The 23359-nt window shown below is 37.5% G+C and overlaps 1 protein-coding gene across 8 annotated transcripts in view; it reads left to right on the top strand.

Annotated features, from left to right (window-relative positions):
• Positions 1–23359, top strand: part of RASGRF2 (Ras protein specific guanine nucleotide releasing factor 2) — a 228828-nt gene that overhangs the window by 113157 nt on the left and 92312 nt on the right. For all 8 annotated transcript variants that reach the window (XM_074328781.1, XM_074328780.1, XM_074328779.1 and 5 more), the window contains exons 10-13: positions 11225–11385; positions 12308–12374; positions 13139–13275; positions 19958–20040. In XM_074328781.1, the coding sequence (XP_074184882.1) occupies positions 11225–11385; positions 12308–12374; positions 13139–13275; positions 19958–20040 (448 nt within the window). The remainder of the gene's footprint in view (positions 1–11224; positions 11386–12307; positions 12375–13138; positions 13276–19957; positions 20041–23359) is intronic.

Below are 23359 nucleotides of genomic sequence, written 5' to 3'. Positions count from 1 at the left end.
GTTGTACAAAACCCATTATGCAGAGTCAGTGTTGTCTGGAAATATGAATCAGGAAAATTAAATAAAAATGACTGAATTCAGAGCAAAATGCATTGAGAATGAGGCATGGACATCTCTGGTACCTTCATCATTCCCACACTCAAAGGCGTGTATTTTCATTGTGCCAGTGTCCTTTGAACATATCACAGGGGGTCTAGCAATAGTTACACCTTCTCAAATGCCTAACTCAATAACCTGGACATTGCACTTCATTCTTTTCACTGATGAGTGGAATTAAGAATAAGGGCATTACAGCATCAAAAAGACAAGCAATAACAAATGCTGACAAGGATGTGGAGGAAAGGGAACCCTTGTGCACTGTTGGTGGGAATGTAAATGGGTGCAGCCACTATGGAAAACATTATGGAGGTTCCTCAAAAAACTAAAATTGGAACTACCATATGATCCAACAGTTCCACTTCTGGGATTATATCCAAAGGAAACAAAAACACTAGCGAGAAAAATATTTGCCTCTCATGTTCATAGCAGCATTGTTTACAATAGCCAAGACATGGAAACAACCTAAGTGCTCACTGATGATGAATGGATAAAGACATTGTCACATACACACACACACACACACACACACACACACACACACACACACACCCCATGGAGTATTATTCAGCCATAAAAAATGACGAAGTCCTACCGTTTTCAACAACATGGATGAACCTTGAATACATTATGCTAATAAGTCAGAGAAGGAGAGACAGATACTATATGATCTCACTTATATGTGGAATCTAAAAAACAAAACAAAACAAAAACCTGTCAAACTCACAGAAAAACAGATCAGATTTGTGGTTACCAGAAGCAGGGTGGGGGAGACGGAATTGGAGAAAGGTAGTCAAAAAGATACAAACTTGCAGTTATAAGAGAAGTAAGTACTAGGATGTAGTGTAGAGCATGATGACTATAATTAACAGTTGGATAACATATAGGAAAGTCATGAAGAGAGTAGATCAGAAGGTGAAATTTTTTTTTCTTGTAGCTGTGAGATGATGGATATTAATTAACCCTATTGTGGTACTCATTTCATAATATACATAAATCAAACCATCACCTTAAACTTACACAATGATGTACAAGTATGTCAATTATTTCTCAGTAAAACTGGAGGGAAAAGGTAAAACTAAACAAAAAAAGAAAAGAAAAGAATCAGGGCCTTAGCTGGTCTTGAATGCCACTCTGGGAATTTAGTGATGGAAATAAGTTTTGAAGGACTATATCATACCCATGGTCTGATAGGAATTACTAATTTGATAATACTTATTTCTCTAATTTGCCTTAATTAGAGAGGAATCTTTAGGTCTCATGGTTGTGTTAAACATCATGTCAAACATAAGATGAAATGTGGAAAAAAATCCACTTAACATGTTTTTTGCAATATAATTATTTTATAAACCAAACAATAGTGTTGAAATTGTTCACTTTTAATTCAGCTGTATAGATTTGTATCCAATCTCCTAGTTGGATATGAGGTGAACAGTTATAGACTAAGCATGTTAGAGCGTGGTGCCAAGGAAACATTTATTTTTTACCTCAAAGCTGAAATTTACAGTATTTACGAATATATGAGTGAACAGTATATTCTATAATTTCTGATTTACAAAATAAATGCTAGGAGCATTTACCAATGAACATATTATTATTAAGTTTTCATAGCCTTGGTAATATTATTTCTGAAAATGACTCCCAAACCTTCTTGTCCACCAAAATTTCTGTCTAAGCCCCAGGTTTTCACTCTGCCCTAACTGATCTGCCTGGATGACTGCTGACCACCCATGTCAAAGCTGGAACTTACTGCCTTTTCCCATCCTTTCCCTTTACAAGTTTCAGTTGTTGTGTTGCTGAATCCACTGCTGTCTCCTGACCATGCCACCCTGAGAGGCTAACCACTGAGCACTGTTTAGCCTCTCAGGCCTCAGTTTCCCCTTCTGTGAGATAAAGGGGATGATCCAGTTCCTCTGAAAGATCTCCTTTGGCTTTAATTCTACCACGTGAGTCCCATGAGTACAATTCTGCTGCTATTATCTGCTCATCTCCTTCTGTAAGCGTTCTACCTTAGCTCTCTCCATCCCTCCTTTACTCTTCAAGTCTAATTACTTGCAGCCTGTGTTCTCTGCCAATTTGCTCCCACCTATCTCACCTCCCTCATTCACTTTCCTCTTGCCAGTTCCCTTCAGTGCAATCACGCCTTCTCCTGCCCTCTGTTCTCAAGTCCCACGCCCGCCCCCAGAACTGCTTCCATGCTGTTCTCTAGGCCCCAAATAGCTGCCTAGTCTCTTTGTCAAGGAGTGCCACCTAACACCTAAATAGATGGAATCTGGGGGTGGAAGCTTGGTTCCTTTACCATCCTGTACACCTTTAGATCTCTGTAAAAAACAGATAGTATTTGGAATATTCATATGTTAATATGAATGTTTTATGACCCACAATCATAGATTTACTATTTTGTGTATATGAAGAACTTTAGTGAATTTTTTCCACTTATAGAAGTAATCTGTGCTCATTAAAAAAAAAAAAAAAAAAGAAGAAATCAGGAAACCCGGAAAATACATGAAGAGGCAAAAAAAGCTGCCTGCAATCCTGCAATCTCACCTCTTAGTGATGACCACTGTTAAATATTTAAGCATTCAGTATGCATTTAATGGTTCTTAAGAGTCTGATATGAGCCTTTGCAAGGCTGCATTTGGGGTAAATGGTGGAATAAACAAATACAGTGTAGTAGAAATAATACTGGCTCAGGCCATTTCAGAAGCCAGGGGCAAGGCATTTGCAAGAATCTTTTTAGTACTTTTTGGTTTGATATTTAACTTAGACTGTAATTTTATTTTGGGGGTGAGGGAGGTGATTGTTAGGGTGAAGTTATGCAGAGCTTTTCACATTGAATGGAAGGCAGTTTTGCTCACAGGAATGGCCTGGGTATATGGTTTCCTTTCCATTTAGATTCCACAAAGAATTTTTATCACATATAATTTAAACGTAATGTGAAATAGCTACCTTTTAAAAATAGTCTGTAAGACGTCATAGCAATGGCGGCAGCGGGGCGCACTTTTTGAGTTCTCCGTCGGATCTTATCAGAAACGGGAAGCTTATAACCCATCAAAGGACTCTCTGCTCATCACGCAGAACAGCGAAGAGACTCGCGCAGGGATTTCTTGCAGGTGGGGAAAAATTGGGCGAGCAGGGGAAGAAGGAAGGGAGCGGAGCGGAGACACGCCGCACCTGCGGCGGCGGTGGGGACGCGGGTTGGGATCGCGGTCCACACCTGTGGCGGTAGAAATTCGGCCCCCACCCTCGGGTTGTGGAAATCTGCTCCGCACCTGTGCCTGTGAAATTCCAGCCCACACCCACGGCTACAGATACGCAGGATATCCCAGGACGGAGGAGAGCCCGGAAGCCACGAGGTGGGCGTTTTGCCCTGCGTCCCACAGCGGACCTCTCCCGCTGCAGGGGCAGCATATCCAGCATTAACTTCAGCTAATAACCTCAGTTGGTCCTTGGGCCGGACAAGGAACACAGACTCCGTGCCTGGGCACCTTCCCCCGCTCTTCTGACCCTACCCCCGCCTTTCTAGAGACTTGATCTAGCCCCTGCACTAAGGAGCAGCGGCAGATTACAGAGGCGCCTTGGAGCCCCGGCACGCACAAGACAGGCGGGCCCAGGGAGGAGGCTAGGAGCTGGGAATCTTCCGCCCTCCTTCCATCCCCAGCCCCCACCCTTTCTAGCCAGCCTAGAGCGGGGCAAACACATCCCCAGCTGCAGAGACGCAGGGGTTCCCAGGACAAAAGAGAGAACACAAAAGCCAAGTGCCGGACTCTACTTTGCGTCCCACAGCAGACCTCTCCCTCAGAGGGAGGATATCTAGCATTTGAGACTATTAAACTCCATACCTGGGCCCCTGCTCTTCCAATCCTACCCCACCCTTCCAGAGACTTAAACTGGCTCCTGATCTGAAGAGCAGTGTCAGATTACAGAGGAGCCTTGGGGTTTGGGCTAAGGGAAGACTGGCCGCTGGCTTTGGTCCAGGGAAGAGGCTGAGAAGAGTGTGGTTTGCCCTGGACTAGGAGACAGAAGACTCATCCACCCCCAGGTACCACCGTTTCTGGCCTGTGCCAGCTGGGCTGGGAAAGACAAGACCCCGGTTTCGTCCCCCAGCCCCCACCCTTTCGGGCCTGCTTAGGGCGTGGCAATTACACCGGCGGAGGCACTCCGAGGGATCAGCAGCAAGTGGTATATACAGCACTCAGCTTTCAGTTGACTTTGTAAAACCTACTGTCCAGACCCCTCAGCCCCACGCATCTAAAGCTGCAGCCTCAGAGTCACTCTGGGCATCAGGTGACCGGCTCTACCTGCACAATACGCAGGGGATTACTTGGTGGGCTTAAGCCACAACTGGCGCTGTCTTTTTTTTTTTTTTTTTTCTTTTTTTCCTTTTCTTTCTGTTTTGATTTGTCTTTATATTTTTGACATCTTTGCCTGTGTCGAGTGGGGATTCTGTGCTACAGCAGAGAACAACTTGGAGATTACTTGGTGGGCTTAAGCCACAACTGGCGCTGTCTTTTTTTTTTTTTTTTTTTTTTTCTTCTTTTCTTTTCTTTCTGTTTTGATTTGTCTTTATATTTTTGACATCTTTGCCTGTGTCGAGTGGGGATTCTGTGCTACAGCAGAGAACAACTTGGAGATTACTTGGTGGGCTTAAGCCACAACTGGCGCTGTGTTTTTTGTTTGTTTGTTTGTTTGTTTGTTTTTTGTTTGTTTGTTTTTTGTTTGTTTGTTTGTTTTTTGTTCTGTGTTGATTTGTCTTTATATTTTTGACATCTTTGCCTGTGTCGAGTGGGGATTCTGTGCTACAGCAGAGAACAACTTGGAGATTACTTGGTGGGCTTAAGCCACAACTGGCGCTGTGTTTTTTGTTTGTTTGTTTGTTTTTTGTTTGTTTGCTTTTGTTTGTTTGTTTGTTTTTTGTTCTGTGCTGATTTGTCTTTATATTTTTGACATCTTTGCCTGTGTCGAGTGGGGACTCTATGCTATAGCAGAGAACAACCTGGAGATCACTTGGTGGGCTTAAGCCACAACTGGCGCTGTGGTTTTTGTTTGTTTGTTTGTTTGTTTGCTTGTTTTGTTCTGTTTTGATTTGTCTTTATATTTTTGACATCTTTGCCTGTGTCGAGTGGGGACTCTGTGCTATAGCTGAGAACAACCTGGAGATTACTTGGTGGGCTTAAGCCACAACTGGCGCTGTTTTTTTTTTGTTCTGTTTTGATTTGTCTTTATATTTCTGACATCTTTGCCTATGTCGAGTGGGGGTTGTCGATTGTTTTTTTACATGTGAATGTATTTGACTTTTTCCTTGTTGTTATTGTTGTGCTTGGTGATTTGCTTTGTTCTGTAATTGCCCTACCAGTGCCCAGCTTAAGAGGCACAAGATTCAACATACCCAGCGGCCAACTCCAGACCAAGCCAGAGTACTACCGGGTTTGACCTACAAGTGACACACTCAGAGGGGATTCTTTACAGGCACATAGAGGCCAAAGGGCAAACCACATCTAAGCGGTCAATCCTCACGCAGCAGAATACCCTGCGTGGGCAAAGCCAAGTCTCACAACTAGTCAGCCTAGGAGTTAACTCCACCTACTCACAAGCGAAAAGCAATTAAGGATCTTCTTTAACAGGACAATATACACAACACAAGAGTCACTTTTAGAGCACCAAACACAGAGAGTCAGCCAGAATGAGGAAACAAAGAAACATATCCCAAATAAAAGAACAGAAGAAACCTTCAGAAATGGAACTAAATGAAGCAGAGGTAACCAAACTGTCAGAGACAGAGTTCAGAATACTGATGATAAGAATGTTTAAGGAACTTAGAGAGGACATCAAGAAGGATGTAGAAATCATAACGAACAACCAGTTAGAACTAAAGAACACAGTTACCGAAATAAAGAACTCACTTGAAGGAATTAACAGCAGGTTAGATGAAGCAGAGGATCGAATCAGCGACTTAGAAGACAAGTTAGCAGAGATCACCCAAACAGAACAACAGAAAGAAAAAGAATAAAAAACAATGAAGATGGTTTAAGAGACCTATGGGATAACATCAAGCGCAACAACATGCGCATCATAGGAATACCAGAAGGTGAAGAGAAGAAACAAGGGATTGAGAACATATTTGAAGTAATAATGTCTGAAAATTTCCCTAACCTGATGAAGGAAACCAACATACAAGTCCAGGAAGTGCAGAGAGTTCCAACCAGGATAAACCCAAACAGGTCCACTCCAAGACACATTATAGCTAAAATGGCAAAGATTAAAGACAAAGAGAGAATCCTAAAAGCAGCAAGAGAAAGACAGAGGGTTACATACAAGGGAACTCCCATAAGACTATCAAATGACTTTTCTGCAGAAACATTGAAGGCCAGGAGGGAGTGGCAGGAGATACTCAAAGTGATGGAAAACAAAGGCCTACAACCTAGGTTGCTTTATCCAGCAAGGCTATCATTTAAAATCGACGGGGAGATAAAGAGCTTCCCAGAAAAGAATAAGCTAAAGGAATTCATTACCACCAAGCCAGCATTGCAAGAAATACTAAAAGGACTTCTGTAAATAGAAGAAAGACGAAAACAACTTATCCACAAATTTAAAAATGGCAATAACTATGTACTTATCAATAATCACTTTAAATGTAAATGGTTTAAATGCTCCAATCAAGAGACATAGGGTGGCTGAATGGATAAGAAAGCAAGACCCTTGTATATGCTGTATACAAGAGACTCACCTCAGATCAAAAGACACACACAGGCTAAAAGTGAAGGGTTGGAGTAAGATATTCCATGCAAATGGAAATGAGAAAAAAGCTGGAGTTGCAATACTTATCTCTGACAAAATAGACTTTAAAATGAAGAAAATATTAAAAGACAAAGATGGACACTATATAATAATAAAGGGATCAATTCGACAAGAGGATATAACCCTAGTAAACATCTATGCACCCAACATAGGAGCACCTAAATATATAAAACAGATATTGACTGACATAAAGATGGAGATCAACAGTAACACTATCATAGTAGGGGACTTCAACACACCTCTGACAACAAGGGACAGGTCTTCCAGACAGAAAATCAATACGGAAACAACAGCCTTAAATGACACATTGGACCACTTGGATTTAACCGATATTTTCAGAGCATTCCACCCCAATGCTGCAGAATACACGTTCTTCTCAAGCGCACATGGAACATTCTCCAAGATAGACCATATGTTAGGCCACAAAGCAAGTCTGGATAAATTTAAGAAAATTGAAATCATACCAATTGTCTTCTCTGACCACAGTGCTATGAAATTAGAAATGAACTACAGGAAAAAGACTGGAAGACACACAAATTCATGGAGGCTGAATAATATGTTACTAAACAATGAATGGGTCAAACAGGAGATCAAGGAAGAAATCAAAAGATATCTCGAGACAAACGAAAATGAAAATACAACGACCCAAAATCTATGGGATGCAGCGAAAGCAGTCCTAAGAGGGAAGTTCATAGCACTGCAGGCCTACCTAAAGAAACAAGAAACATCACTAATCAACAGTTTATCTTCACACTTAAGGGATCTGGAGAGGGAGTACAAGGAAGGAGATAATAAAGATCAGAGCGGAAATAAATGAAATAGAAACCAGAAAAACAATACAAAAGATCAATGAATCCAAGAGTTGGTTCTTAGAGAAGATAAACAAAATTGACAAACCTTTAGCCAGACTCATTGAGAGAGAGGACCCAAATTAATAAAATCAGTAATGAAAGAGGAGAAGTGACAACAGACACTGCAGAGATACAAAAAATCCTAAGAAATTTCTATGAGCAACTGTATGCCAACAAATTTGACAACCTGGAAGAAATGGACAATTTCCTAGATGCATACAACCTCCCAAGGCTAACTCAAGAGGAGACAGAAAACCTGAATAGACTGATTACCACCAAGGAAATTGAATCAGTAATCAACAATCTCCCAACAAACAAAAGCCCTGGACCAGATGGCTTTACAGGTGAATTTTACAGAGCGTTCCAAAAAGAATTGTCACCTATTCTCCTCAAACTCTTCCAAAAAATCCAGAGGAGAGGAAGACTCCCAAACACTTTTTACGAAGCCACTATCACCCTGATCCCAAAATCAGACAAAGACACCACAAAAAAAGAAAACTACAGGCCGATATCGCTAATGAACATAGATGCAAAAATCCTCAACAAAATACTAGCAAACAGAATTCAGCAATATATTAAAAAGATTATACACCATGATCAAGTGGGATTCATCCCTGGTATGCAAGGGTGGTTCAACATCCAAATCAATTAATGTGATACACCACATTAACAAAATGAAAAATAAAAATCATATGATCATATCAAAAAAGCATTTGATAAAATTCAGCAGCCATTCATGATAAAAACCCTTAAGAAAGTGGGAATAGAGGATCATATCTCAACATAATAAAGGCCATATATGATAGACCCACAGCTAACATCATACTCAATGGGGAAAAACTAAAACCATTCCCTTAAAATCAGGAACAAGGCAAGGCTGCCCACTTTCTCCACTTCTATTCAACATAGTGCTGGAAGTTCTAGCCACAGCAATCAGACAAGAAAAAGAAATAAAAGGCATCCAAATCGGTAAGGAGGAAGTAAAACTGTCATTATATGCAGATGATATGATACTATATTTAGAGAACCCTAAAGACTCCACCAAGAAACTATTAGAGCTGATAGATGAATTTAGTAAAGTAGCAGGATACAAAATTAATATTCAGAAATCAGTTGCATTTGTATATACCAATAATAAAACATCAGAAGGAGAAATTGCAATTCCATTTACAATTGCTCCAAAGACTATAAAATACCTGGGAATAAATTTAACCAAAGAAGTAAAAGATCTGTACTCAGAAAATTATAAGACACTGAAGAAAGAAATGAAAGAAGATACAAATAGATGGAAACACATACCATGTTCATGGATAGGAAGAATTAATATAGTTAAAATGTCCATACTGCCTAAGGCAATATATATATTCAACGCAATTCCTATCAAACTACCAACGACATTTTTCACAGAAATAGAACATATAATCCTAAAATTTATATGGGATAACAAAAGACCCCGGATATCTTCAACAATCTTGAGAAATAAGAACAAAGTGGGAGGTATAACAATACCTGACTTCAAATTATACTACAAGGCTACAGTAATCAAAACAGCATGGTACTGGCATAAAAACAGACCCATAGATCAATGGAACAGAATAGAGAGTCCAGAAATAAATCCATGCCTATATGGCCACTTAATCTATGACAATGGAAGCAAGAATGTACGGTGGGGTAAAGACAGTCTATTCAATAAATGGTGCTGGGAAACTTGGACAGACACATGCAAAAAGATGAAGCTGGATCACCTCCTTACACCACATACAAAAATAAATTCAAAATGGCTTAAAGATTTAAATGTAAGATCTGAAACCATAAAATTCCTAGAAGAAAATATAGGAAGAAACTTCACAGACATTACCCGGAGTAAGATTTTTACTGATATAGGGAAGTAAGAGGAAAAATAAACATGTGGGATTACATCAAACTAAAAAGCTTTTTCACAGCAAAGGAAACCATCAATAAAACAAAAAGGGATCCTACTGATTGGGAAAAGATATTTGCCAATGATATATCTGATAAGGGGTTAATATCACAAATTTATAAAAACTCACTCAACTCAACTCCCAAACAACCCAATTAAAAAATGGGCAGAGGACATGAAGAGACATTTTTCTAAAAAGGACACACAGATGGCAAACAGACATATGAAGAAATGTTCAACCTCACTAACCATTAGAGAAATGCAAATAAAAACCACAATGAGATACCACCTCACCCCAGTCAGGATGGCTATCATCAATAAATCAACAAACAACAAGTGCTGGCGTGGATGCGGAGAAAAGGGAACGCTGGTGCACTGTTGGTGGGAATGCAGATTGGTGCAGCCACTATGGAAAACAGTTTGGAGATATCTCAAAAATCTGAAAATGGAACTACCTTATGATCCAGCAATCCCACTCCTAGGTATCTATCCGGAGAAATCCAAAACTCCAATTCAAAAATCTTTATGCACTCCTATGTTTATTGCAGCACTATATACAATAGCCAAGACCTGCGAACAACCGAAATGCCCATCAGTAGATGACTGGATTAAGAAACTGTGGTACATTTATACAATGGAGTATTACGCAGCCATAAAGAAGAAAGAAATCTTACCATTTGCAACAACATGGATGGACCTAGAGAACATTATGTTAAGTGAAATAAGTCAGAAAGAGAAAGACAAATACCATATGATCTCACTTATATGTGGAATCTAAAGAAAAGAATAAGTGAATGAACTAATCAGAAACAGTTTTGGAAACATGGAGGAAAAACTGAGGGTTGCTAGATGGGCAGGGAAGGTGAGAGGTTTTGGGAACGTACAGAGGGATAGTGGATGGGGGGAGGGGGGTTCACACAGTGTGAGGGATATAAATGATAAATGTCTAAGTTTTGCTTTGTCTTGTGCACCTGAAACTAATTAATAAAAAAAAAAAAAAAAAAAAAAAAAAAAAAATAGTCTGTAATTAAATTGCATTGAATTCTATAATTTGTATATTTCTATGATACACATGTATGGCACATTCTATTTTTTAAATACAAAGTAAACTCTATTAATATGCTATTTATGTACCTTCAGTGCTTTGGGAAGAATAAATTCTATTTGCTTTTTATTATGTTATTACCATATGTAATTACATGACAAGTACTTTATTTTAAGTAAATAAATTGATTGAGATCAGATCACCAAGGACAGATGACAGAAGTGCCTCATTCTTTGTATTCCATTTTGCTTTCTTTCAAACTTAATTTCTAGCTTATAGATGAATAATCAAGCCTAAAATGTTTTACAAGAATAGTAGGAGTTAATGTGACCCTAAAAACAGAATGCATTGTTACTTCTGCTGAGAGGGTAGGAGGTTACTTGTCCCAATGAATGGCACATTTCATCAATCCCTGGTATCTTGGGAAACAGCCCTGGTGTTTATTGAATCAGGAATGGCTCTCTCTTGACAGAATTTTAATCGCTGTGTATTCTTCACCTTTGTAATCACCAGGTTCTCTTATTCAAGTACCTTCTGTTGAGAAGGGGAAACTTAGTAAAGTTCGCCTGGGTTCACTGTCTTTGAAAAAGGAAGGAGAAAGACAATGCTTTTTATTTACAAAGCACTTTTTAATTTGTACAAGAAGTTCAGGAGGAAAGCTGCATCTGCTCAAGGTACTGGTGTTACGTGGCAATTCCATTTATGTTTCACGCACTTAAGGAGCGTTGAGGTTAATTTAATAGTGACTTCCCCAGGCTTGGTATCGTAAAGCATTGTCACAATTGAATAATGAGGAATGTACAGTTACCAACCTTGGCATTTACTTTGTTGTCACTTAGATCCAAAGTAATAGATATTCAAGTGTGTATTACCGTAAAGAAGTGCAATTAAAATCATAATCTGGATAAAATTATTACTAGTTGATGACTACTGAGCTTCAAAAATCTTATCAAGTTACTATAGTGCACTGTTGCACTGTTTGCTAAATGCTATTTTATCTTGCTCTATACCAGGAGTCAGCAAACTATGGCCCACTGTTTGATGCCTGTTCTTGTTAATAAAGTTGTATTAGAACACAGCTATGGTCATTTGTTTACATTTTGTTTGTGGCTGCTTTCATGCTTTTTAAAATGGCAGATTTGAGAAGTTGAGATGGAAATCATATGGCCCTTTACAGAAAAAGTTCACCTGTGTACCTTCTGTTGTTTATGCCTAAAAATATTGTTCACCTCCATGATGATGGCTTTCTACTGCTTCAGCCACTTCCTGGTTGGTGAGCTCAGCCCTTTCAGCCTTTGCTGAGCTGCATTCACTCTGAAGGGCCCTTTACATGCCACCTAGTCTCCCATAGACGACTTCCTAAATTTTATAAACACTGGGAGTGACAGTGAGTTGGAAGAGAAAAATCATGAAGTTAAATGAGTTTAATTGTTTTTACACATCTAAATTTAATTTTGGAATCTATAAAAAGTTACTTACGGTGTAGAATTGCTATGCTTTTTTTCTGTGGCAACTTGAGTATAAGATTTGCAAGTCAGAGCTTTCCAACCTATGCAAGGTTCTCAGCCACTTAATGAAAAATTGGTTTGTTTCCAGACAGGTGGGGTTCTCTCTCTAATAGAATGCACCTTGATTGAGGAGCCCGATGCAGGTGACGATGACTGTAAGTTACATTCTGTCACTTAGAATTATATTAGAATTTAAAAGTCCTGTGGTTTTTATTTGTTTATCACTAAGAAGTGATGCTTAAAGAGGCAGTAGAGATTCTGAGACTAAACTTCCTGAAGTCATTTGTATATGAAAAATTCTATTGAACCTTTTAACCCATAAACCTTGTGAAACCATCTTTGGCAATTCACATTTTACTGAATTTGTCTCGTGTTAGTAATTTTTCAGTGTCAGGCAGAGAAGAAAGGAATTGAAGTAGAGCATTAGAACTCTGTAGATTACGAAGATTTAAAAAAAATGAAATGAGAAGGACCAGGCTCCTAGTCCTGAGTAACCTACTGACCTCAGCTTCTTCATCCGCTTATGAGCTTAATGAAACCTCCTCAAGCTAGAGAAGCACCATGTTGCTGAAATGAGATTCTGGACTTGAGCAGCAATTGTACTGTGTTTCCCTGAAAATAAGACCTACCCCGAAAATAAGCCCCAGTTAAGCTCGTCAGCCAGACGGACTCATTTAATACGTGATGACGATGTTCCAGAAGAAGATGACTCGACTGTATTTGAATAGATGTAGGTTGTTGTACATGAAAAAATAAGACATCCCTTGAAAATTTGCCCTAATACATCTTTTGGAGCAAAAATTAATATAAGACCCGGTCTTATTTTTGGGGAAACACGGTATTACTATAACTATGTGAAAGCAGCGATCACTTATATTTTTGTATTCACATCTGATTGTTTGGTTTACGTGTGTTGAAGCCAAAGGTTCTGGGCATGTGTTTGGACACCTGGATTTTAAAATAGTGGTGGAGCCTCCAGATGCTGCCGCTTTCACTGTAGTCTTGTTAGCACCTTCACGCCAGGAGAAAGCTGCCTGGACAAGCGACATAAGTCAGGTAAGCAAATGGCTTTTGCCATAAGTCTTTTTTTTTGTTCTTCACAACATTAACTTTTGGGGGGGATTTTTAGAGTCAATTTATTTTTATTAAAAAATTACATCTACCGTGTTTCCCTGAAAATAAGACCTAGCTGGACAATCAGCTCTAATGCGTATTTTGGAGCAAAAATTAATGTAAGACCCAGTCTTATTTTACTATAAGTCCGGGTCTTATATAATATGACATGATATGATATGATATGATATGATATGATATGATATGATATGATATGATATGATACCGGGCCTTATATTAATTTTTGCTCCAAAAGATGCATTAGAGCTGATTGTCTGGCTAGGTCTTATTTTTGGGGAAGCACGGTAGTTGCTGTGGTCACTATCATTTCCTTTCTGTATCTTGATATGCTAGAATCATTTGTTATTTGTTTTTATTTTTATGGTTAACATTTATGTGAAATGTAGTAATTGTATTTTAGTTACTGGGCATTTTTGTACAATCTGTAAATATAAACACTAGTGTTGAACAGTATTAAAATCTCTGTTAGTAATAAGTTCTCCAGTGACCCCACTGGATTTTTTTTTTGCTTATTTGTTTCTGAGGTAGAAAAATGGTGAGAGATACACAAAGAGCTATGGTGAGATATCACAAATTAAGGAGTTACATCAAATGAGAGATACTATCTGTAGTATGAAAACTGAAAATGAGCTCCTGTATTTTATATAGAAAAGATAGGGAACAGACTTGCTTACCTTTTCTTGATCAGCAATGTCCAGTTAGGGAATTGTTGCATTTATTCAGGATGTGGAAATATGTCAAAATTAGTCATGATTAGACTTGAGCATTCCAAATCCAAGCTCCATGTTAATTTTGGCTCCATTAGCCAATGTAGGAGAAAAATGTTCATGTGAGGGAAATATTAAAAGAAGGCTTGATATTTATCTTCAAAGTTGTTAACTCAATGAAGACTGGACAAACAGAAAGGGCATATACTGTAGATTCTATCACCTCTTTTTTTCTGAAGAGCTCATAGTAATTTATATATAAAACAGGTGAAAATCTGAACTATACCATAGTTCTTTAGATACTTAATTTTTTCTGAGTGACTAAAAACTGAGGGAAAATAGAAAGTGAATAAATGTCAAAAATAATTATTTTTACATGTCAAAGAAATTTTGCAAACTTAGTCTCATTTGACCCTTGCAACAGTATTCTGATGGTAACGAGAAATATTAGTCCCATTTCACAGGTGAGAAACCTGAGGTTTGGAAGGCTAAGAATTTGTCCAAAGTTTCACAACTGTGTTGAGTCAGGACTCAGACCTAATCCAGATCTTTTATCAGAACTCTAAACATCCTCTACAGGAATGGTGGATTTTCACTTATGTACTGCCATGACTGCTTTGATGGTGAACAGTTAAAAGTTATTTGATGGAATTATGCATTGATGGAATTTGTCAGAAGACACTTCTTTTCTGGCTAACAAAGGAATGAAAATATAGGATCTTCTATATTTGCGTAATTACATCCTTGTGGTGACTTATTAATACCTTCATTAACTCTATGCTGGATGAATGAATACTTTAGTCTTTGTAATGCACCTCTTACCTTATGAAATTGTGAATCATTCACTGATTCTATGAATGTTTATCGTGCAATCACTATGTACTGCCAGATATTGTGTAGGTACTTAGGGATATGGTGATGGTCCCTGCTCCCAAGGAGACAGGCAGGCTAGTGGAGAAAAAAGGGAAGTAAACAACTTAATGGAACAAGATTTTGTGAAGTGTTGTGAATGGGGAGAACAGGCGTAGGCAAAAGTTTTTCTAGCTGCTTCTAGCTCCTAATTTATGATGTAACTGGGGCTCCTAAGACGCACAGTTGATAAACAGCTTTAAGTGACCTTCCTTAGGGCATCTGGTGAGGCATTGTTAAAAGAGAAAGACCCTTGGGGTGCAGGAAAAATTCTATGCCTGGTCCTTTAAAGAAAGGTACTCCATGCTTTGCTTGCCACAAGTATCCAAGGGAGACTCTACTTAGACTAATGACATATTGCAGCACAAGTGTACAGTTTCCTCCTCTCCGATTAACCATGGCCATTATGTCAAATTGTATTAGATTATACCTACAATTGAATCAGAGAAGGACCCTCACAGAAAGTTTTATCTTTTTGAGTGACGGTATCATTGTGTGAAATTACTATGTCCAGTAGAACTTTGATATTGTGTAGCTGTGACATTTATGATTTCACTCATTTAACAAATATATTTATGCAGTGATACTATATGCCAGTCACTGTTTAGGCACTTGTGATGTTGCATGAACAAAAGAAGCAACTATAACAAAAAAATTCCCTGACTTGTATAGCTTACATTCTAGTATTGGAAAAACTGAATATGAATGGTAAACATTATAAATAAGTATATACTATTTTATGTTAGAAGGTGATTGGGCAGGGTAAGAAGGATGGAGCTCCTGAAGGTAGGTGTGGGGCGATACAGTTTTAAAAAGGTGGTCAGCTCATTCTGAAGAAGACAAGTAAACGAAAAATGCGGCAGGTGGTGGAAATAACATGGAGATATGTTATAAAGGGAAAGTCATCCGGAACAGAGGTAACAGCCATTGCAAAGACTCTAGAGCAGGAGGACACTGCATATTTTGAGTTATAGACTGAAGGTCAGTGTGGCTGAAGTGGAATGTGAGAGGTGGAAAATAGAAAATGAGGAAGTCATGTAAGTGGAGTTGTTAAGTAAGCAGTGAGATACTGAATAGAAGTTCAATGTTTATGACAGAGGTCCACATAGAAGACTTTATGCCATTTAAGTGGTATTTAAGGCTGTGAAATTATTGAGATTACCCAGGGAGTAACTGTAAATAGAAATGAGAAAAGGGTCATGGCCTGAGTTAGGGGTCAGAGAGAACAGCAAAGCGAACTAAGAAGGAACCATCAGTGCAATCGGAGGACAGCCAATAAGGCATGGTGTCCTGGAAGTCAAGTGAAGAAAATGTATCAAGGAGGAGGGAGTGGTCATGTGCCAACCGCTACTAAAGGCTAAGTAGTGAGCATTCTGAGATACTTAGTGATTTTTCTGATGTGGGATTTGAATGGTGAGTGGTAAGGATGGAATGTTGAACTATTGATTGAGCCTACCCTGATGCCCCGCTGCCTGCATCTCAACTGGCTTTGTTGTCTGCTTAAAGCAGGAAACATTTTATGGGGGAAATTATGTGCTGCACATACACAGATGGAATTTGTCAGGCTCCCAAGTGTATCTCTGTACATATTCATTATTAATAAGATGAGCCTACTAAATGCTTAAAGACATACCATTTAATATGTTATGTATATGTAAAATACATGGACACAAAATGGAACTAAAAATACACCCAACACCCAGCATACAAAGTACATTTTTATCAAAGTGTTTTCCACAGATACCTGTATTAGAATTATCTGAGGGTTTTTAAAATATGCAGAGTCTTCCACCTACATTCCAGACACCTCCAAGATTTAACAAGCTCAACAGACTACTTTTGTACTATTAAATTAGAGAACCTTTGCCCTGAAAATCAACTGTTTCTATCTCTAAAACCTCCAGAATCTTGCCATAGAGAAATCATTTTACAGTTTGGCTCTCAGTGTGTATATGTATCACTTTTGCTTTTTTATCTCATTTACGTCTTTCTGTATTTCTGCGTATTTTTCATATTGGTATCTTCTAAGATAGTATATTTGTGTGTGTGTGTGTGTGTGTACACACACACACATCTCCACATTAACTTACCACCTTTCTAGCTTTTTCTGAATAATTAGGCACACCATATAGGCAGTTTCCCAGTTTTAGCATTAAGATATGCTGTGGTGCTAAACACATTAGTGCCGGAGTTTTTTCCCTTCCCTTTCATCCTTGGCTGGTATATCTTCCCCACAGTGGGTAAGGCTGGTACAGAGGGCCTGATCACTTTCATGATTTCATAATTCATAACTTGACAGACTGCCAAAATGCTTCAAGAAGTATACAACTCATCATTTCACTAGATCATCAGCAAAGTATCTATGCAGCTTTCCTCTAAGTCCTGCCAATGTTGCATTTTGTCATATTTATCACATTTTCCTATTTAATGGAAAAGTATTGCTTTCTGGTGGTTTTAATGTACACTTCTGTAATTAACAATGAGATTAACATGTTCCACTATTTTTGTTTCTTGTCAGTTCATGCCAGATGGACATTTATTCATTTCAGCTATCTGTACAGACCAGGGAAATGAACACTTTCTTTCAATTCATATTATGAATATGTTCTCCATTATTTTGTCTTTTTATGTTTTTACTCTTTATTTTGCTAAATCTGAATATTGTTTTGATTTGATTAGAAGTCACCTTGCTAAGGTACTGTACCATGTTACACTAATCACACATGGCTCTTATTTAAGATAATAAACTCGTTCCTGAGTGGAAACAATCTGTTTCACATAAAGCACTCTCTGCAAAAATTAAGCCTTTTGGCCTTGCCAGGCCTCTGTCTTTGAAGCTATAATTTTTAGAAGTAACAATTGCTTGAATGATTAATTACACTTTTCGTTACATCAGGAAGGTCATTATTAACCATTGACTCCTCCAATAAAATGTGAAGTGGCTAATGGTCTTGACCAATAATTCTTCCCTTTTTCTTCTATTTATAGGGAAAAATTTGAGGCTGAAGATTTGACCATTCATTTCAATATTGTGCATTCATTGGTGCTTGTCTTACTGTCATGCATAATGGTGTATTAAACAGATTTTTCTATAATTATGGGTATTAACTAAAACGCAGAATTAAAATTCACCTCTGGGCTTCTTGCTTTGGGCAGATGTGTCAAAATATAGACCTTGTACAGACAAATTTGTAGCATGCTGCTGACATGCTTTATTCCTTAAAATAGCTCCCCTGCAATCAATAGGGAATTTTCTATTTTAACATAAAAAAAAAGTGAATTAAAAGGGAAAAGTTGAAACTTACCTTCCTTCCTACTTAGAAGTATGAAGAAGGTAAAAAGCATGGTGACACAGTAGACCACTGACCTTTGAATAGGTATTGCCTGAACTAAAACCCTCAAAGAACCCTGCTGGAAGAGTTATTTTCAACATTTTTCCAAGGACCAGCTGCATCAAAATTACCTGGGGCTTTTGTGAACATGCATATTCCCAGGCCCAACCCTAGTTAGAGTCAAGGTCATCACAAACTGAACTAGAATATCCATGGCTTAGGAATCTGTTTTTGTTATCCTAGTAATTTCAAGGTTTACTGTAGTTCATATAAATTCAATGTGCCCTTGAAGCTATGTCACACCTTGCTTATTTTCATGTATTTCTTATCGAATGAGTGAACTGAAATTGTTTTCAGTTGGAGTTCAAACTCTTCTCCCCAACACAACCAAGATACATGCATGTATGATCATGAGTATATACCACACCTTCTAATATAAATCTATTCATACACACATTCATATACAGGTATCCCTTGCTTCTCAGAAGTTCATGTTACATCACTTTGCTTTTACAAAAGACCTATATCATTTCCAGGTGCTGTAGTTTGAGGAAATTCATTGAAGGAAACTTTAAAGTATTCCATTTTATTACCAGCATTTTGGATCCTCTATACCTAGTCATTGAAATAGTGGCATAAGACATGAGAAAACAAACTTTTAAGGAAAAACAAGTTTGTAAATGACTGATATGCTAAGTAAACTGAATAGTCCGGGGATGGCAGTGATCAAGTTTCTTATACGTATGTGTCCTCTTTTATTAGACATTTGAGTTTAGGGTAAACCGAGTTTAGGACCTGTGTGAAGACACCTAGCAATCAGCTTCTTCAAACCATTTAATTGCAGTCGTAAAGCACTATATGATAGCCTAGTAACTAGAAGTAATTTCTGATTTTAAAAATTGTTTAAATCTTTTTTTTAATTTGCTGCCTTTTTCAAAGGGAATATGTATAATTCAAAATAAATGCTTCCATAACCCAAAATAGTTGCAAAGGGAAGTTTTTAATTGATGTGGCATAGATATAAATTAAAAAGGCAGAGAAAAGTAGCAAAAGTTCTCTTAGAGAAGAGAACAAGATGAACAGGGTTTTACGTGTTCCAGAAACAGGAGAGATTATACAGTGTATCCTCACCAATCCAACATGGTCCCAATAGAAACTGCTAGAGAAACTAGTAAAATGAGGGAATTTATTGGCAAAAAACACCTGAAAAGCAGGCACAGAGCTGACCAGTGAGACAGAAGATGAATTTCATCTAAGGAAGTCATTTCTCCTCTGCCTGCTCCATACCACCCCCTAGGGCAGAGAATGAACACAGCAGAGGCAGTCACCATCAAAAGGTCATAAACCTCTCAAGCAGTGCTACATCTGCCAGAGAATTGTGACAATGTGACATTTTGGTCAGTATCCTTGAGAAACTCATTGCAGGAAAACGTTGTCCTTAAATTTGCCAGGTACACAGCTTTGGTATCTAGACATTGAATCCGTGCCTCAATGTATAATGTTTACTTGCCTCGTGTGTGTGTGTGTGTGTGTGTGTGTGTGTGTGTGTGTGTGATGAGAAACTAAATTGTTTTTGTTGCTGTAAACAATTCTGTGAATATATAATCTGCCTAGATTTTCACGTGGGTTGTAATTGTCTATTTTTTAATTTCACAGTGTGTGGACAATATACGGTGTAATGGTTTAATGACTATAGTGTTTGAAGAGAATTCCAAAGTTACTGTGCCACATATGATTAAGTAAGTGTGATAATCCTTTCCCTTACATTTTAATCAAGATAAAATTGGTAGAGAATGTAAAACCCTGAATAAAATATTGCTTCAGCAGCATTCTGCTTCATACTGTGACCATGTTTCTTGACAGTAATATGATAATTCATGATATGCCATTATAAATAAGACTATCAAATGTTTCTTCAGATTCATGATTTATCAACTCATAGCATAGAAAAATTGTTTTTCATATTGTCACATATGCCTTCACTCAGAACAAAAGACTGTGGAGATTTTCAGATTCAATATAAAAAGTTGTGACAGCCAGATGTGTACAAGGTCAGAGGGTGGCTCAAAGCATGGCAGATTCTTTTGGCGTCTTCTTAGTGGGTATGAATCTTATCACTCAGATATGCTTGTAGAGATACGTTTAGATGTTGAAGACAATTAATATGAATCATCTGGGTTTCCTATGGTACCATCTGGCCACTACCTATACATATAGGGCAGTAGAGGCTATTGCCCAGGGGTGCCATCCTGCTCTCTGTATGTTTCATTAACAAAGCAAAGCCTATAATTTATAATGATCAATAGGGAAACTATAGCTTAAAATGAGAGGTTACATCAATAACTATGTGCCATAGCTTTCTGTATTAATGCTTTTGTCTTTATATACTTTTTTCTGTCCAAATTCAGAAATTGGGGAGTCTTTTGAAGCTGGTCCCTACTCTTATTTTCTTGGTTATTTGCATCCCAAATTCTAAGAATATTTTTAAAAGAAGTTCTGTTACATCTCTCAAAAAAAGGTTACATGAAACTAAGAAAATGTTTGTCTTCTATGTCTTTTTATGTGGATTTTTTTTTAGGTCTGAGATGTTTATGCTACTGCAATAAATAACATTAACTTTTCTCTTCTGATAAGCATTAACTATAATTAGCATCATCCCAATGATACAAATTTTAAAACTTATTATGTCATATGAAGGCAGAGTGCATTATTCTAGTGCCATAATTACTACAGAAAATTAATTACAAAGGATGATAGTATTTTAAATTACTAGTCAAATTTAAAAATATTTTGGGTAAGATTATTTTAAAACTCTGGGGCAAAGATTCTTTTAGCATTCAGTTTTCTAGGTTTTTAATTTACTATGGTTTTACTTAAAACCCAATTAGTTAAAATGTGTGATGCTAAGATTAAAACCAAGTATGGAATATTAAATAAAAAGTCCAAATTATGACTGAATTTTTAAATTCACATTGTTGGTTAGAATTTTCTTATTAATTTTCTACCATAGGATTCTTATTTTAATATTTTACAAAATAAAATATATTTTTATTCATTTTTAAAAGTACTTTCTTGAAGGTTAGACCGCTATTCAATTCAAGTTCAGACTGCTTTAGAATGGGAATATGTTAGTTGGACATTGCAGCCAACTAAGTTATAAGCTCCCAAACCCACTATACAGCGGTGCGCTGTATCTGTGGGTTCTGCATCTGTGACTTCAACATTCTACAAATCAAATATACTTTTAAAAAAAGTTAGTTGTTGCTGACATGTGCTAAGTAGTTAGGCCTATGATGGTGTGACTGTACTGAACATGTACAGACCTTTTTTCTTGTTATTATTCCCTAAACAATACAGTATAACAACTATTTACGTAACATTTATGTTGTATTAGGTATTATAAGTAACTAGAGATGATTTAAAATACACGGAAGGATGTGCACAGGTTATATGAAAATACTAAGCCATTTTATGTAAGGGACTTGAGCATCCTCAGCTTTTGGTATCCACAGGGGTCCTGGAACCACCCCCCCATGGATACCAAAGGATGACTGTACATACATTTTGTTGACTTCAAGAATTAATACCGATAAAAACTTTAATATTGTGCATGACCAATTATGGCTGGTGCCCGAATGCATCTTTTGTCCCTTATCATGGCAGTTTAACAAATGTCCATGTCCAATCTCAATCCCATGTAGACCAAGACTTTCCCACTTTGGGGTGCACAGAGGTGCACTTGGATGAGTAGGAAACATTCTCTTGTCAGGACAGAAACCTGTATCTCAGGCTGTAAGAGTCACACATTAGAGTCACACATTTTGAAGCCCATCTATACTGTACTGTATTTACTCCCAAGGCAGAGTTTCATATACAGAGGGTGCCAAAAAAAATGTATACACATTTTAAGAAAGGAAAAAGCTGTATTAAAATTGTAATAGTATATACCTATAACAAAAGATGAACATGTTTAACTTCTACAATTACAAGAGGTGCTCAAAGTGGTTACCATCAGCATCATTTTAGTACAGTGTTTTCCTTTCTTAAAATGTGTATACATTTTTTTGGCACCCTCTGTATTTTATATATTTCTTCCATCTATTTTTCTCTGCCTCATTGAGCCTGGTTCTCCTTAATCAAAGAAAAGTAGATGATTTTGCGATTTCTGTCCCTTCTGATAGTCTTCTTCATGGCTCTATTCTACCCTAAATTCTATATTCTTGCCTCCCTGTGCATCTCCTTGGCTACATATCATGAGGGGGGGAAAAAGACATTTTGGAGCATTAAAGAAAAAGTTATCCTATCTTAATTGTGGCATCACTTTACAGGCACTCACTTCCTTTTAAAACTTACTAATTATAATAGGTAATATGGGTTTGATGTCTCAAGATTGCTTTTTAAACTGTTTACCAAAAAGGGGTTGTTATCATAAGAGGCTTAAGTAACACATTATATCTTTCTTGAGAGTCCCTTAGGAAATAAAGATCTTGTACAGTGTAATAAAAGAAAATTAAATAATTTCATAAATTCTATTTTTTTCTTTACTTAAAATAAAAATGTAATCACAATTTTGAAGGACAGTGGTGTAATTAGTCAGTTTTATTTTAATTTCATGTTGGCTACAACATATTTTTCCCTCCTTTTGTTTTGATTGATTATAGTTAACAGATGCAAATCTCAAACTATGGTTAGAATGCAAAATCATGACATTTATTAGGTGAAAATATCCCTTTAAATGGTGTTTTACATTTTATATATAAAGGTTAAGGCTTGATTTCTTTTAACAATAGTTAACCTCAACTTCCTTAGGAAATAGAGATTTTTTTGGTGGGAAATGGGAGGAAAAATGATTACCTCGGTCAGCCATCTTCTAGACAGACTGCTTGATTCATGAAAGTTTCTAAGATCTTTTTACAAATGAGAAAATTAAAAACCAGCGAAAGAAAGTTGGTTGAGGGTCACATAGTGAGTGGAAAGAAGGACCACGCTGTTTTCAAGAATCTCAAAAGACGTGCTTGTGCATTTTCAAGATCAGCAATGTGACTTAAATTAGCCGGC

Source organism: Rhinolophus sinicus, linkage group LG03 (assembly GCF_036562045.2).
Source record: "Rhinolophus sinicus isolate RSC01 linkage group LG03, ASM3656204v1, whole genome shotgun sequence".
Taxonomy (NCBI): domain Eukaryota; kingdom Metazoa; phylum Chordata; class Mammalia; order Chiroptera; family Rhinolophidae; genus Rhinolophus; species Rhinolophus sinicus.
The sequence above is the reverse complement of the archived record's forward strand: the minus strand, read 5'-3'. Positions and strand labels throughout refer to the sequence as shown.